The sequence below is a fragment of the Neofelis nebulosa genome, chromosome 4, assembly GCF_028018385.1.
Source record: "Neofelis nebulosa isolate mNeoNeb1 chromosome 4, mNeoNeb1.pri, whole genome shotgun sequence".
Classification (NCBI taxonomy): Eukaryota; Metazoa; Chordata; class Mammalia; order Carnivora; family Felidae; genus Neofelis; species Neofelis nebulosa.
In genome coordinates this window covers 48,187,751-48,205,042 of record NC_080785.1, presented here as the reverse complement: position 1 = coordinate 48,205,042, position 17,292 = coordinate 48,187,751, and the positions used below count along the sequence as shown (strand labels likewise).

General features: G+C 41.8%; 1 protein-coding gene across 7 annotated transcripts in view; it reads left to right on the top strand.

Moving 5' to 3' along the window:
• Positions 1–829: 829 nt before the first annotated feature.
• The window catches only part of PLEKHA8 (pleckstrin homology domain containing A8), a 94,214-nt gene continuing 77,751 nt past the window's right edge, over positions 830–17,292 (top strand). For 6 of the 7 annotated variants that reach the window (XR_009260363.1, XR_009260364.1, XM_058724716.1 and 3 more), the window contains exon 1: positions 831–1,290. Coding sequence is in view for 5 of the 7 variants with exons in the window: in XM_058724716.1 (XP_058580699.1) it covers positions 1,251–1,290 (40 nt within the window). In the remaining 2 variants the exon portion in view is untranslated. Of the gene's footprint in view, positions 1,291–17,292 lie in introns of all 7 variants that reach the window. The other variant, XM_058724714.1, reaches the window with a different exon arrangement.

Below are 17,292 nucleotides of genomic sequence, written 5' to 3'. Positions count from 1 at the left end.
AAAGAGCCGAATTAAACATGAATTTCAGATAAACAACGAATCCGTTGTTCTGTATTTTTGCTAAATCTGGCAATCTTATGCCAAAGAAAAAGAGAAAAAGAGATCGCCTATAGCGCCACCATCTACAAATAATCATCTTAACATTTTGGTTCATGCTTCTGTGACATAGGCTTAAAAGAAATTAGATCAGATTGTACACTTTCTTTCATAACATGCTCTTTCCACTTAATCTATCGCTAACATTTTCCCTGGTCAAACATCCTTCGCACAGTACTTTCTCACATTTTAATATGCTTAGGAATCCTCTAGAGTATCTGTTAAAATGCAGATTTCAATTCAGGAGGCCTGGGCTCGCCGTGAGTTCCTGCAATTTTGACTAGCTCCTAGGTGATGCTAATTCTGCTGTCCGTGGACCGCACTTCCAATAGCTAGGCCTTAGAGTTTAAACATGTTTACTAGCCACACTGTATTCTATCGTGAAATTCCCGTCAACACCGTACACTCTATTGCTAGCTGCCTCGATTTTCTGGCATCAATTAGCCTTGAAACAAGATTTGGACCCTGGGGGCTATAACACAGGAGGCACCCTAAGGGGCCACACTGACCCTCAAACATCCAGAGGTGGGTCCGGCCCCACCTACGGTACCATTAACAGTCTGGACTGTGTCTCCTAGGTCGCCCTTCTCCACTCTGACGCATCACCTACTCTCAAGCCCGCTTCCCAGGACTCAATTTCCCTGCCTGCAATTGCCGCTACGTCACCCCGCCGCCGCCGCAGTCGCAGCCAAACCCCGGAGTGGACCTTGGGAACGTGCGCGCGAGCGGCGCACTAGGCATGCGCGAGCGGGCCCCGGGCCCGGCGCGTCGAGGATTCAGGTAGCGCGCTGTGGTACCGCCAGCCACCGGTTCCCTCGCTACAGTGGCCCCTTGGAGGCTGCAGCCACCACTCGGGCCCACCCAGGGCCTTCGCCTCCCTGTGAACAGCGCGCCGCTCCACCGCACGGGGGCCCTGGCCGGCCGCGTCCTCACGTGCCCAGGCCGCCGCAGTGACCCCGCCCCCGGGCCGAGGATGTGAGGCTGGCCGGGTGTCCCCGCACCGGGCCCGGGCGCCGGGAGTCGGCGGCTCGGCAGCTCTGGGCGATGGCCCTGCTGCCGGTGCTCCTCGCCTCCTGGGGCCTGGGGCAGTGAGGGGGCCGGCGGGCGAAGGGAAACGGCCCCGGCGCGGCGGGGGCCAAGGGGCCGCGGGCGACATGGAGGGGGTGCTGTACAAGTGGACCAACTATCTGAGCGGTGAGTGGGGGGCGCGCCAGGCGCCGGGTCCTTTGTTTGAGCGGCGGGAGGGCGGCGTCGGACGCGCGTCCCCGGGGGTCGGGGTCACGGCCCCTAGTGAAACCGGAGAGGCCTGCACGGGTCGGGGATACTTGCCCAAAGCCGTTCTCACGGGGCCGTGTCACCCATGCTGTAAGGACACAGTCCTCTGCTGGGGCTGGGTGAGGCCCATAACTGCCCTTTCGCTTCAAGGAAAGCTACAAAATACAGAGGTTTGGGGTGACTGGAAAGGCTCGATGCCCTCGGCGTCAGCGGGAAGGAGGCGCTGACTCCCGCAGTGGGGGTCTTCTAGGAGCCTATCGAATTCTGGCGAAGGAGCTGGTCTCGCCCGCCCAGCAGAGAGGTTGGAAGGTTTCCTATGAATGCTAGAGGTGACTTGGAATTCCAGAGGTGAAAGGTCCTTTTTCAAACAAAGTCCCCAGTGCAAACACTTTCCCTTTGTCACTTTCGGAGTCATCTGCGTGCGGACCAAGATACCAGAATTCCATCTCAATAGTTCAAAGCTCCAAAGTATGTACACGGTTTTTGCTTTTCTCACTTGAGCGTTCTTTTTGTTTTACAGACCCAGAAATTCCCACAAAATGAAACGGTAGCAACTGTTTTGTTGCACTGCTGAGCAGAATGGCTTAAAAATATACTCTGCCCCCTTTCCAATGTGTGGAAGTACCTTCCTTCATATCTTGTAAGGTCGTAACTATTCTCCAACCGTGAATATGATTCAGAACAAGCATATTTTCGTTTTTGCAACCAGTATTTAGTAAAAGCCTTCTGCATGCTAGCAACTGTGTTAGGCACCATTTTGGAATTAAACTTTATTATGGAAAAAGAGCTGGGCACTTTTAATAGCAGTGTATTTGAAACCAGAGGTATTCCCAGTATCTCTTATAGTGGGAGAGATATATTTTCCCATCCTTTGATAGAACAGGACAGTTAAAAAAAATTTCATTAATGTTTATTTATTTTTGAGAGAGAGAGAGAGAGCTCAAGCAGGGGAGGGGCAGAGAGAGAGAGGGAGACACAGAATCTGAAACAGGCTCCAGGCTCTGAGCTGTCAGCACAGAGCCGGATGCAGTCTCCAACTAATGAACTGTGAGATCATGACCTGAACCGAAGTTGGCCGCTCAACCGACTGAGCCACCCAGGCGCCCCAGGACTGGACAGTTTTTTAAATGTTTTAGTGTGGTGATGCTCTAGGGTAGTTTAAGGACTCATGTGTGTCTGTGAGGATCAGTTGGCATATTGACTTTGATGAGGTTACACAGCACAGCCAAAAGTGCACCTGTTGGCTGTACCCAGAATCTCTTCCTTTTGCAGACTGTGGTTAGAGGTGAGTTGTTTATTTTTCTGATATTCATTAGTAAAGACTGAGTGAAGAAAGGTGTTTTAGAAGACCTGGCCTAGTGCTCGCTTCGGCAGCACATATACTAGAAGACCTGGCCTTGGCTTTTGAGGACTTTCTTTGATGTCAAATGGTTCAATTAGATGTGGGTAACTCGTGGCTGGGCTTTGGTGAATGTCCAAGGCTCATTAACACTCTACTAATCTAAAGGGAGCATGCTTGATCAGGTAATTTGTCTTTCAGGTATCTCCAAGTTCTGAGATATATGGATCTTAACCCCTTGAGTAAAATTTAGTGCCTGGTCTTTCACCCCTTTCCATTACACATGCTTTTTAACTTTTTTCTTTCATCCTGAACACTCTTCCTTCTTTTTTTCCATCCCCCTCCCCTGCCTTTTTTTTTTTTTTTCCTCACTTTTCTTACTCTCATCCTCCTTTATATAGAAAGTTTAGTCTGTGTGTATAGTACCTGCTTCCTGGTTGGTTTTTTTCCCCCTGACTGTTGTTATGTATTCTTCAATACAGCAAAATTTCTCTAGAAGGATCTTTTGGAATCTTTATCATGTGATGCCTGTACCATCTGTCTAGTTGGAAAAGAGTCTCCTTTTTTCTGCCCCAAGTAAGAGAAGTTAATTCTGCGATTGGTGCCAGGGTGGAAGCCCTAAAAACGGGAGCCTGGAGCCATTGCCAGAGGCAGCTGTCCTCATATCATGCTGCTTGTTCCCTTGACCCACATGCCACCTCATTGTGGGCATAGTGTTCATAGAAGCCCATCACACCACCGGGTACTTTTACTGGATATACTTAGAATTATTTTTTAGCACACTGTCTTTCATCAGGAGATAAATTTACTTTGGAACGAAATGGTATAGCCTAGGAGGAACAAATGCATTCTCGTTTCTTCCACCCTCCTATGTGAGATAGTCTCCCAAAAGAACATAGTGTGACTGTTAATGACAAGCTTTGATGAAGACATTACTACTTTTTCTTCTTCTGATGCTTGTTTTTAAAAGTTACATTAAAAAAATTTTTTTCTTATGTTTATTTTTGAGAGACAGAAACAGAGCATAAGCAAGGGAGGGGCAGAGAGAGAGAGAGATACAGAATCCAAAGCAGGCTCCAGGCTGTGAGCTGTCAGCACAGAGCCCAACGTGGGGCTTGAACTCACGTACCGTGAGATTGTGACCTGAACTGAAATCAGACGCTTAACCGACTGAGCCACCAAGCGCCCCTAAAAGTAACATGTTTTCGGATTGCCTGGGTGACTCAGTCGGTTAAGCGTCCAACTCTTTTATTTATTTTTTTTAACATTTTGTTTTTTGAGAGACAGAGGACAGGCAGGAGAGGGGCAGAGAGAGAGAGGAAGACACAGAATCCAAAGCAGGCTCCAGGCTCTAAGCGGTCAGCAGAGGGCCCGATATGGGGCTTGAACCCACGAACCTGAGATCATGACCTGAGCTGAAGTTGGATGCTCAACCAACTGAGCCACCCAGGCACCCCAACATCCGACTCTTGCTTTCAGCTCAGGTCATGATCTCACGTTTGTGGGTTCAAGCCCCACATCAGGCTCTCACTAACAACATGGAGCCTGCTTGGGATTCTCTCCTCCCTCTCTGCCCCTCCCCTGTGCTCTTTCTCTCTTTCTCTCTCAAAATAAATAAACTTTTTTTAAAAAGTAATGTTTTTCCTTAGGGTTTTGCACACAGTAATTTTTTTTTTTAATTTTTTTTTTTAACGTTTATTTATTTTTGAGACAGAGAGAGACAGAGCATGAACGGGGGAGGGGCAGAGAGAGAGGGAGACACAGAATCGGAACCAGGCTCCAGGCTCTGAGCCATCAGCCCAGAGCCCGACGCGGGGCTCGAACTCACGGACCGTGAGATCGTGACCTGAGCTGAAGTCGGACGCTTAACCGACTGAGCCACCCAGGCGCCCCTGCACACAGTAATTTTAAAATAGATATCCCAGGGGCACCTGGATGGTCAGTCGGTTGAGCCTCCGACTTTGGCTCAGGTCATGATCTCACGGTCATGAGTTCGAGCCCCCGTCAGGCTCTGTGCTGACAGCCCAGAGCCTGGAGCCTGCTTCAGATTCTGTGTCCCCCTCTCTCTTTGCCCCTCCCTCGCTCGCACGCTGTCTCTCTCTATCTCTCTCAAAAATAGATAAACATTAAAATAGATATCCCAGCCACAGTTTTTCTCCGTTGTGAATTTTTCTCTAAATGGTCGTATCTGTTTGTGTAATTTTGTCATGCCCACGGCTTGATATGGGAAGCCTTTTGTCAAATCTGAGTAGAGAAGTTAGGAAATCAGTTTGTTAGCTGATCCTTTTAATGCTTGGAGGATATTGTTAATTTCATTTGCCATCTACTGTGTGCTGGGCACTATTATGTTAGGCACAGGGCAAGCAACACTGAACAAGACAGACACAGTCCCTGCCTTTCTTGAGCTTACAGTCTGATGGGGGAGAAAGACGTTTATTGGAAGTACTTAGAAGCGTGTTCCAAGTGTGTGTGAGTTGGGGAGAAGGGAAGAAGAGAAGCTAGTTTGGGTCACGGGGGGAGGCTTCTCTGAAGAAAAGATTTAAGCAGAACCTGAAGGATAAATAGAAGCTAGCTAGTTGGCGAGGCCAAGGCAGAGGTGCATTTGGAGGCTGTGAGGAAGAACTTTTTAGCTACGGGGAATGTCGGTATGAAGGCCGTAAAGCAGGACAGAGGCGAGTGAGTGAGGAAAGGAAAGAAGACCTGAAAGGCTGCAGAGCTTAGTGTGAGGCTCCAACAAGGCTGCAGGGGTGGATAAGAAGCTCGAAAGGCCCCTGCCTATCTCTTATGCTGGTGTAAACACCATGGGGCGGTAGGAGTATACGAAAGAGAGAGAAATGATGAGAGTGTTTAAACACTTACTTTGTTGGCATTTATTGTACTTTGCCATATACTGTAGTTATTTTGTGAGTTTCTCTTGCCTCTTTAATCAACCGGTAGGTATCATTTACTGAAAGTTGGAAACATCATCAAACCCAGAGAATAGCATTTAAATTGCTTGCATGAGTATAGTACTAAAATAGAGAAATAGAAACAGTCTCTTTTCCTGATACACTAGGCACATGCAGGTACCCTGTGCTCCTTAAAAGGAAAATGAAAAAAGAGAGAGAGAAAACTTACGTGTATTTTAACAGCCCTGAGCCATCCCACTTTTTAAACATCAGAACACTAGACATTCTGGAATTTAGCATCACACCTTCTCTTTATTTTTTTTTTTTTTTTTTTTTTTTTTTTTTTTTTTTAAATTTTTTTTTTAATGTTTTTTATTTATTTTTGGGACAGAGAGAGACAGAGCATGAACGGGGGAGGGGCAGAGAGAGAGGGAGACACAGAATCGGAAACAGGCTCCAGGCTCCGAGCCATCAGCCCAGAGCCTGACGCGGGGCTCGAACTCACGGACCGCGAGATCGTGACCTGGCTGAAGTCGGACGCTTAACCGACTGCGCCACCCAGGCGCCCCTACACCTTCTCTTTAGACATTAGAGGATTAAACCTGGAATGAAAAGGAAATATGGATCAAACATTTCACAAATCCCTATATTGTGTGAAATGTAGAGCTAAGCATTGTATGTTTGTTATTCATATCTTTCAAGCCCTAAAAGTTGGTCAAGGAATATTATACCTGCTCGGTTGTAAATTAATAGTAGAACCATAGTTGAGGCATTAAAGAGACCTAAAATCTGATACCAGCTCTGCCGCTGCAAGCTTCAGACTCACTTTACCATTCTGAGCTTAACGTCTTCCTCCATAAAAATGATGAGATTTACCAGTCAATAATTATAAAAATAGTAAAAGATTTTGCGACGTTCTAGGCACTATTCTAAACATTTTACGAGTATTAACTCATTTAATCTTCACATCCATTTTCCAGATGAAGATATTGAGACACAGAAAGGTCAAGGAACTGGCCCAAGGTCACACAGTTAGTAAGTGGCTCCGGAGTCATTGCTCCATTACATAATACCTTGAAAGGTCCTTCCTGCTTGATCATTATATAATTCTAGCTGATTCATAATGCACCTATATTTAAAATATGTTGACCTACAATAGCAGACTCCATTTGGGGGTAGGAGGAAGGGAGGAGTTCAGGAGTGAGGAAGACTTTGCTCAGTGTTGTGCCTATGTTTTGTCATAAGGAAGTTTTCTGAACTGTGCTGTGAGCTTTCTACTTTGCCATTTTAGGTCCCTTTCCTGCCCGTTCAGCAAGCGGGAGGGCTGCTGCCCTGAGCTCTATCCAGCTGCAGGCTTCGTGGGCCTGGCCAGCAGGTTAGGGCACAACACATTGCAGTACTGCATTCCAGAAATAACAAAAGCTTGCATCATGCTGACCAGATGGTTGTCTGGGGAGGTGCGATAATTTTGCTTACTGCCCCCCAACGCAGGTTTAGGAAGGTGACTCTTGCCCGTATACGTTTGTGCTGTGTAAAAAGGACATCTGGAATGTGAGTGATCCAGAGCAAGATTCTCATGGTCTCATAACCACTGATCAGCATTTTTTGTTGTTGTTTTAACATCTTTATTGAGATAATAATTCACCCATCATAAATTTCACCATTTAAAGTATACTGGTTAGTAGTTTTTAGTGTGCAGTTATCGCCACAATTTAAAAATATTTGCATTATCCCCAAACGAAACCCAGTTAGCATTCACTCCCACCCCACCCCACCCTACCCTTGACAACCACTAATCTTCTGTCTGTGTAAACTTGCCTATTCTAGACATTTCATATAAAGGGGATCATACATTATGTGTTCTTTTGTGACTGGCTTCTTTTACCTAGCATAATATTTTTTGGGGTTCGTGAATGTATAGCATCTATCAGTACTTCATTTATTTTTATTGCAAATAATACTCCGTTGTATGGATATACCATATTTTGTGTATCCATTCATCAATTGGAAATTTGAGTTGCTCCATTTTTTTGGTTATTATGAGTAATGGTGCTGTGAATATTTGTGTCGGGTTTTTGTGTGGACATGTTTTCATTTCTCTTGAATATAAACCTAGGAGGGGAATTATTGGGTAGTATGATAACTCTTTTTGTTTAACAGTTTGGGGGGAATTGGGACACCTGGGTGGCTTGGTCAGTTAAGCATCCGGCTCTTGATCTCAGCTCAGATCTTGACCTCAGGGTTGTGAGTTCAAGCCCCATGTTGGGTGTAGAGATTACTTAAATAAACTTAAACAATGACAACAACAACAAAAATACCACACAACCAAACTTTTCCAAACTGGCTGCACCATGTTACAATCTTATCAGTAATGAACGAATTTCTTCACATTCTCACCAACACTCATTATTACCTGTCTTTTTTCTTACATCCATTCCAGTGAGTGTGAAGTGTTATCTCCTTGTGGTTTTGATTTATATTTCTCTAATGACTGATGATATTGGTCATCTTTTCATGTGCTTATGAACCATTCGTGTATCTTAGGAGAAATGTCCATTTACAGCCTTTGCCCACTTGTTGTTTGAGCTCTTTTTTCATTATGGAATTATAATTCTTTATTCTGCATACAGGTTCCTTATCTAATATATGATTTGCAAATATTGTTCCTGTTCTGTAGATTACCTTTTACTTTTTTGATGGTCTCATTTGTAGCACAGAAGTTTTTAATTTTGGTGTCCAGTTTATTGATTTTTTTTTTCTTTTATCGCTTGTGCTTTTAGTTTCATTCTTAAGAAACTATTGTCTAACTTAACACAAAGTCATAAAGATTTACTCCTGTTTTTTTCCTGAGTTTTTAGTTTGAGCTCCTACATTTAGGTCTGTGGTCCATTTTAAACTAATTGAGCCTGGGTGGCTCAGTCGGTTAAACGTCTGACTTCAGCTCAGGTCATGATCTCACTGCTCGTGAGTTCGATCCCTGCATCGGGCTCTGTGCTGACAGCTCGGAGCCTGGAGCCTACTTCAGATTCTGTGTCTCCCTCTCTGTGCCCCTCCCCTGCTCGTGCTCTTTCTCTCTCTCTCTCTCTCTCTCTCTCTCTCTCAAATATAAAATAAAACATAATAATAAATAAATAAACTAATTTTTGTGTATGATGTGAGTTAAGGGTCACCTTCATTGTTTACATTCTTTGCCATATCCAATGTTCAACTCTTTATTCATGATTTCAGTGACAGGGCCATGGGCCAGTATATTCAAATGCTTTAAATGAAAATGGTTGAAGTCTGTAAGCCCTGAGTTGAAAGTTCTGCTCTGCTACTTACTAATGCTGACACCTTGAGCAAGTTACTTAATCTCCCTGAGCCTCAGTTTTAAGATGACAGCAAGAATAATAGCCATACTAGGTTTTTTACAAAGATGAAATGGATAACATATATGAACCTGTCTAGTACATAGTTCACTTACTGTTAGATTAATTGGACAACTGTTTTGATTAATGATGCCAGAAAAATTCAGTTGTTGGTTTTGTCTGTATGCAAATTGAGTCTCCTCATTGGTTCTGAAAGTGTATGTATCCTGAATTCTTTTTTTTATGTTTATTTATTTTGAGAGTGAGAATAAGCATGAGCGGGGGAGGGGCAGAGAGAGAAGGGGAGAGAGAATCCCAAGCAGGCTCTGTGTTGATAGGCCTGTGCTCGAACCCACAAACCGTGAGTGAGATCATGACCTGAGTGGCTATCAAGAATCAGACGCTTAACCACCTGAGCCACCTAGGTGCCCCTAACCTGAGTTTTTTAAATCCTCCTTTTGGAAGTTGGAGTGATATAATCTATAAAAGAAAATACTCCAATGAGCCATCAGAATCTTGGAATTGACTCTGTAGTCCTATGACAGTCATTGTTTTGAATGAATGCTGATTACAGATCACATAATTCTGTGTACCCCTGTAATGTTGCCTCTAGCAAAAATTAATAATTTGTTAAGGAACATAAGAGATATTAGACCATTGCCTTATTGGCACTCCCTCAAAAGCAGCACCAGTCTTTCCATTAATTCTGATGTGTGATGTGGTTGGAGATGTTAGGAGTGACCATGGTCTCAGGTCATTGATGTGGTCTGTGGACAGGAGGCCTGAGGACCATTGTTCTCAGACTGTGCTCTCAGTGTTCAATCTTTACCATTTCCTGTTACTATTACTTTCATATTGTTTAGAATTGAGCAAAAGCCCAGTTAAACTCCATTAGGAATAGATTTGGAACAGGTAAGAGTTACCTCCTCCTCCTAAGGGAGGTCCAAAAAATACTGTGATGCTTGGGCATTTCTCTCCCTGGATCCATTTTCAAGTTGGCTGGTGGAGGGTGTGACAGTAGCAGAAGAGATGGAAAAGTGGGTAACTTAGAGTTAGCCAGAGAGAGGGCTGACCTTTCTCAGTATTCGTGTTACATCAAAGGAAGCAAAATATCATTTGCTTGAGAATCTACTCCTTTAGGTAGAATTGTTCCTGTATAGTCCAAGACAAGGATGGCTCTGTCTTGATTTTTAAATACCAGAGGAAAGGTTTCAACAGTCTACTTTTAACACAGTCTAATAGCTCCCCGTCAGTCATTCATTCACTGAGAATGGATGGAACACTAGCATCAACTCTTACTATACCCTGTGTGGATATTAGGGATACTGTTTTGAGTAAGACATGATCCCTGTTCTCAAGGAGATAATAGGCTTGTGGCTGTCCTTCTTAACTATGAAAAGTGCCTTTCTAAATTCGGCTAAATTCATAATTTTGTCCCTTAAGCCTTTACATGGTTGCTTCAAGGCTATGGCTTGACAAAGCTCAGAAGAGCTACACTGCATGTAGCTGGTCCCTAGGTGTAGGGGGTTAGCTCTTACCTATCATCCTCTGGAGTCTTGGAATTTTAAAGGCAAATTTGGGGCATCCCTGACAGGCTGGAATGTTAAAGTCTTTGGTCATCCAGGTTGACATCACAAATATCTTTTTGCTTTTTTTAATGTTTATTTGTTTTTTTGAGAGAGAGAGCGAGAAACACAGTGTGAGCAGGGGAGGGGCAGAGAGAGGGAGACACAGAATATGAAGCAGGCTCCAGGCTCTGAGCCGTCAGCACCAAGCCTGATGTGGGGCTCAAACTCACAAACTGTGAGATCATGACCTGAGCCAAAGTTGGATGCTTAACTGAGTGAGCCACCCAGACGCCCCATGGGATAGGATTAGATTACCAAGCCAAGCCTGAGAGTTTTGAATTGGTGAGGAGTCACTTGGGATTTCTGAATAGGAAGAAAGAACAGGTAAAAACAGTACATAAGGAAGATTCAGCTGGCTAAAACATGATAAGGGAGGAGAAAACACTGAAATAACAGGAACACAATGATGATGGAAGGGGAGGAGGGAGGCAGTATCCTCCATTTCACAGATGAATAAACCAAGGCTCGTAAGATAAATAATTGACTTCGAATCACACAACAAATAAACCTTGAGCCAGGTCTGCCTGGCTTTTGTCCTTCCCATGATTTTACACCATACGCCTCAACATGGGCATGGTGTAACACTGAAGGCAAGAGTGGAGAAGAGTGTGATTGGGCAAGACTTAGTGACTGACCTGGAGGGATGGGGCAGAAAGTGACCCTCAGGTTTGGAGCTGGGGTAGTGAGAGGTTGCTGGGTTTGTTAAGAGTGACATTATAATCAGAAGGAAGATGATGTGTTAAACCTTAGATACTCAGTTTCATCCGTCTGTCTGTTTGTAAATTGGAAAGTAATGCCCAGAGGAATTAAGTGACATGCTCAGGATGACACATCTAGATGTTATGAGTCTGAACTTGAACAACCAACATTTCCTATTTTCTTGAGTAAGGTGATGGTGGAACATATGAGAAGCATTGCCCAGAACAAATAAATATAACAAATGTCCAGTTTGATAGCCCAAAGCACAGACAGAGGTAACTTACAGCAGGCTCCAACAGAAGGTTCTAAAGAGAATTTGATTTAATATATTGTAATTATAGTCTCCCCACCATCTGCATGCCTTACTCCCCAGTAGGCTGTCACTCTTTGAAGCCTGGGATCATCTTTTCTCTTAATCTCCAAGCCTGGCAAATTATAACTGCTCAAAAAATGCTTTGTGAATTAATTAATGGTAAATTAAGAAGCCTGTAATTTAGCTAGTGCTTGGTTATTATCTGTTACTATTAGGGATGTCTCCTCCTTCCTCCTTCCCAGCTGCAGCAAAAGTCTTGTGACTGACCTGGCAGAAGAACCCACAGCCTTGTTATCCACTGTCCTGTCTGGAGCTCCTCTGGGGAGGCTGAGCTATGGGCAAGGGTTTTGATGAGGTAGAATATGGCTGAGCACCCATAGCTGGACACGGAAAACACCAAGACTGTGGCGGTCAGGACTGAGTAACTGCTTTGCTTCAATTTAGAAATGGTAGATTTTCACACCATTAATGTATCTGTAAAATATCTATAACATGATATATTATGACCATCATGTAATATATATGAGTTATGAACACAGCAACCATTAATTTATGGTGAACAAATTAAGTCTTGACTCACCACTTCAGAAAGGTTGTTAATTCTGTGAAGAAATTTAATCTTTTTTTTTTTTTTTCAACGTTTTTTATTTATTTTTGGGACAGAGAGAGACAGAGCATGAACGGGGGAGGGGCAGAGAGAGAGGGAGACACAGAATCGGAAACAGGCTCCAGGCTCCGAGCCATCAGCCCAGAGCCTGACGCGGGGCTCGAACTCACGGACCGCGAGATCGTGACCTGGCTGAAGTCGGACGCTTAACCGACTGCGCCATCCAGGCGCCCCGAAATTTAATCTTTCTTGACACTAGTTAATTTCTCTTGAAATAGATGCTGCGAAAGAATTAAGTTTCCTCTTACTTTGAATCAAGATAGAGGTTTACTGGTTTTGAAAACTGGAAGAGACTATTAAACTCATGCTATAATTCTGTGGAAAAGGAAATGAAAGTCAAAAGAAGTTAGAGACGAATTCAGCCCTTTTCCTTCTTCTCTCTGTTCCCACTTGATTATGGTCACTAGTTTTTCCTCTTATGTTTGATGAAGAAGCACCTTTTCTTCATTTTTTTCTTTGCTTTTGGCTTAATTTTCTATAAGAGATTTAAATAGCCCCTTCTTGTGTTTTTCTGCATTTCTAAACAGCAGTATTTCATTATGGATTTTTAAAAATTTACAGTGTGTTAATGTGGGTTTTTTTTAATCTTGTTTTTATTTTCTGTTAAACAATAAGATTGTAAACTTCTGGTTTCCCATAATATTTAATTGGCAAAAGTTCTGAAGAAACTACGATGGGTTTATAGGCAGAGTGATGTACCCTAGCATGAGGTTAACATTTCACTTAGTGGGTGTCTTACTAGTTCTATTTAAGAGTATTGTTATTGGGCCAAGATGGAGTAAGTTCACTGTAGTCTCTCTCCCACTGAGACTAAAACCTGAACAAACTACTCAAGTGCCTGAGAACTCTGAAAAGTAAATTATAGCAAGCCGACTGGGAGAGAAGACAAAACGTTAACAACCACCATGGTAAAGATGAACACTCTTGAAACAAATGGAAAGATATAGATTCTTAGCAGAGAAATAGAAACTACTAAAAAGGACTAAATGGAGATTTTAGAACTAAAAAAGTATGATATCAATATTAAAAAAAAAATCACTCAGTAGATGGGCTCAGTAAAATATAGATGACACAGGAAAGAATCAGTGAACTTGAACATCAGTCAATAGAAATTATCCAGTCTAAAGAACAAAGGAAAAAAATGAAGGGAAATAAATGAATAAAACCTTAGGGATACAAACTTCTACTTACAAATAAGTCCTGGGGATATAACATACAGCACAGTGACTATGGTTAATAATACTATGTTGTATATTTGAAAGTTGCTAAGAGAGTAAATCTTAAGAGTTCTCATTAGAAGAGAAAAAATTTGTAACTCAACGTGGCAATAGATGTTAACTAAACTTATTGTGGTGATCATTTTGCAATATATACATAAATCCTGTTGTTGATGTTAAATGTCAATTGTACCTCAAAAAAAAAAAAAAGCACATAGAGTCAGGGACCTCGGAGACAAGAACAAAAGGTCTAACATTTAGACTTTGGAGAAAGGAGAAGGGTAAGGAGTAAGACATTGGTGAAGAAAACAGTCTTGAAAAAATAATAACTGAAAACTTCTCAAATTGGGCAAAAGCTACTAATTTACAAATTCAAGATACTCACCAAACTCCAAGCCATGTCAGCTCAAAGATATACCATACATATGATGAAACTGCTGAAAACTAAAACAGACAAAAAAACAAAACAAAACAAAAAAACCTCAAAAGCATCAAGAATAGAAAGACACAGTACGATAGGGAAACAGTTTCAGTGTCTGGGGTTTCTTACCAGCAAATGTGGAGGCTAGAAGGCAGAGTTTAAGAGTTAAGGTAAAATAAAAACACCCTTAGATGAAGGAAAATTAAAATGTTAAAAACGGTTCTTGAAGCTGAAGGGAAATGATACCACAGGAAACTTAGAACATCAGGATTAAAAAAAAGCGACAAAAATGGTAAATATCCAGATAAACATAATAGACTCTTTCTTGTCTTTAAGTTCTTTAATATGTGTATGACTGTTGGAAGCAAAAATTATAACCTCATGGGGGGATGGTTGTTATATGTAGATGTAATACATATGGTAACTATAATAGAAAAGGAGAAGGCTAAAAGGAGTTCTTTGGGTTTAGGTTTGCATATTTTACTTGAAATAGCAAAATATTATTTCTAAGTAGGCTGAAAAGTTAGATGTCTATTTGTTAAGCCATAGAGCAACTAATGAACAAATACTAAGAGATACAGCAGAAGATGTGGATAAAACGGAGTCATATAATCCAAAGGTCAGGAAAGGGAGGAACAAAGTAACCAAAAACAAAACAGGAAACAGAAAATTAATAAAGCAGTGTCCCTAGTTCCAACTATATTGATAATCTATTAACTGTAAGTGATCTAAACAGATAAAAGACACAGATTGTCAGATAGAATGAAAAACAAGACCCAACTATATGCTGCCTTTGAGATCTTTAAATATAAAGATACAGATTAAAAATGAAAGGATATACAAACATAGATGCAAAAAATCCTCAAAAAAATATCAGCAAATTGAATCCTAAAGTGTATAAAAAGAATTGTATACCATGACCAATTAGAATTTATCCCAAATGTGCAAGGCTGGTTCAACATTTGAAAATTCACCAATGTAATCCATTCTATCAACGGACTAAAAAAGAAAAATCGCACGGTCATATCAGTAGACAGAAAAGCCATTAAGCAAATCACCATTCATGATAAAAACTCAGTAAACTAGGAATGGAAGAGAAGTTTTAAAGAGTATTTTTAAAAAATCCACAGCTAAGGGGCACCTGGGTGACTCAGTTGAGTGTCCGACTTGGCTCAGGTCATGATCTTGCGGTTCGTGAGTTCAAACCCCACAACAGTCTCACTGCTGTCAGCCTGCCAGTGCAGAGTCTGCTTCTGATTGATCTTCTGTCTCCCTCTCTCTCTAGCCCTCCCCCTCTTGAGCTGTCCCCAAAATAAATAAATACTAAAACAAAAACAAAAACCAACAGCTAACATCATACTTTATTGTGAGAAACTAGAAACTTTCCTGCTAGAATCAGGTATAAAGCAAGGATGTCTCCTCTTACTACTCCTTTTTAACATCATACTGGAAGCCCTTGCTTATCCTGTAAGGCAAGAAAAAGAAATTAGAAGCGTACAGATTTGGAAGGAAGACATAAAACTGTCTTTGTTCACAGGTAACATCACTTATGTAGACAGTCTGAAACAAACCAAAAAAGTGGAACTAATAACAAATGTTAGCAAGGTCGCAGGATACAAAGTTCATGCGCAAAAGCCCATATTCATTGCCTTCCTATATACCAACAATAAACAAGTGGAACTTGAAATTTCAAACACAGTACCATTTACATTTAAACCCCCCAAAATGAAATACTTAGGTATAAACCTAACAAAATATGTATAACACCTGTATAAGAAAAACTACAAAACTGGCGAATGAAATCTAAGAAAAACTAAATAAATGAAGAGATAGTCCATGTTCATGGGTAGGAAGACTCAATATTGTCAAGTTGTGAGTTTTTCCCAACTTGATCTATAAATTCAATGCAATCCCAGTCTAAAGTCCCAAGAAGTTATTTTATGGATGTCAGCAAATTGATTCCAAAAGTCATTTGGAGAAGCAAAAGACCCAGAATAGCCAACACTATCTTGAAGGAGAAGAACAAAGTTGAAGGACTGATGCTACCTGACTTAAAGACTTACTGTAAAGCTATATAATCAACAATGTGTGGTATTGGTGAAAGAAAAGACAGATCATTGGGGGGAAAAGGCCCAGAAGCAGACCCACATAAATACAATCAGCTGATTTTTGACCAAGAAAGAGAGACAATATAATGAAGCAGAGATAATCTCTTCAACAAATTGTGCTGGACCAACTGGACATCCACGTGCAGAAAAAGTTAATCTAGATACAGACCTTACAGCCTTCACCAAAATTAACTCAAAATGGATCATAGACTTAAATGTAGAACACAAAACTGAAACTCCTGGAAGATAACATAGGAGAAAACCTCGATGACCTTGGCATTTTTATGCCTTTTTAGATATAACCCCCAAAATACAATCCATGAAAGAAATAATAAGAAAAAATAATTAATAAAAAATAATTTAATAAGACTTCATTAAAATTAAAAACTTTTGCTCTGTGAAAGACAGTATCAAGAAAACTAGAAGAAACATCACACGGGGCGCCTGGGTGGCTCAGTCGGTTGGGCGTCCGACTTCAGCGCAGGTCATGATCTCACGGTTTGTGGGTTTGAGCCCCGCGTCAGGCTCTGTGCTGACAGCTCAGAGCCTGGAGCCTGCTTTGAATTCTGTGTCTCCCTCTCTCTCTCTGCCCCTTCCCTACTCACACTGTCTCTCTCTGCCTCTCAAAAATAAAGAAACATTGAAAAAAAAAATTTAGAAGAAACATCACAGACTGAGAGAAAATACCTGTGAAAGACATCTGATAAATGGACTATTATCCAAAATATACAAAAACTCTTAAGACTCAGCACTAAGAAAACCAACATAAAAATGAGCCAAAGACCTTACAGACACCCTACCAAAGAAGAGATATGGATGGCAAACGAGCTTGTGAAAAGTAGCTTCATGTCATATGTCATCATGGAAATGGCAAATTAAAGCACCAATGGGGTACCACTACACATCTATTAGAGTGGCCAAAATCTGGAACACTGACACCACCAAATGCTAGCAAGGACGTGAAATAGCAGGAGCTCTCATAAATTGCTTTAGAATACAAAATGGTACAAAAAGAAAAAAAACAAAAACAAAAAAATACAAAATGGTACAGCCAGCTACTCTAGAAGACAGTTTGATGGTTTCTTACAAAACTAAACCTGCTCCTACCATATGATTCAACCGTCGCTAAATTTTACCCAAAGCAGTCAAAACCTCATGTCCGCACAAAAACCTGCACAAGGATCATTATAGCAGCTTTATTCGCAATAGCAAAATTTGGAAGCAACAGGATGCCTTTCAGTAGGTGAATGGATAAACTGGTACATCCAGACAAGGGAATCTTGTTCAGTGCTTA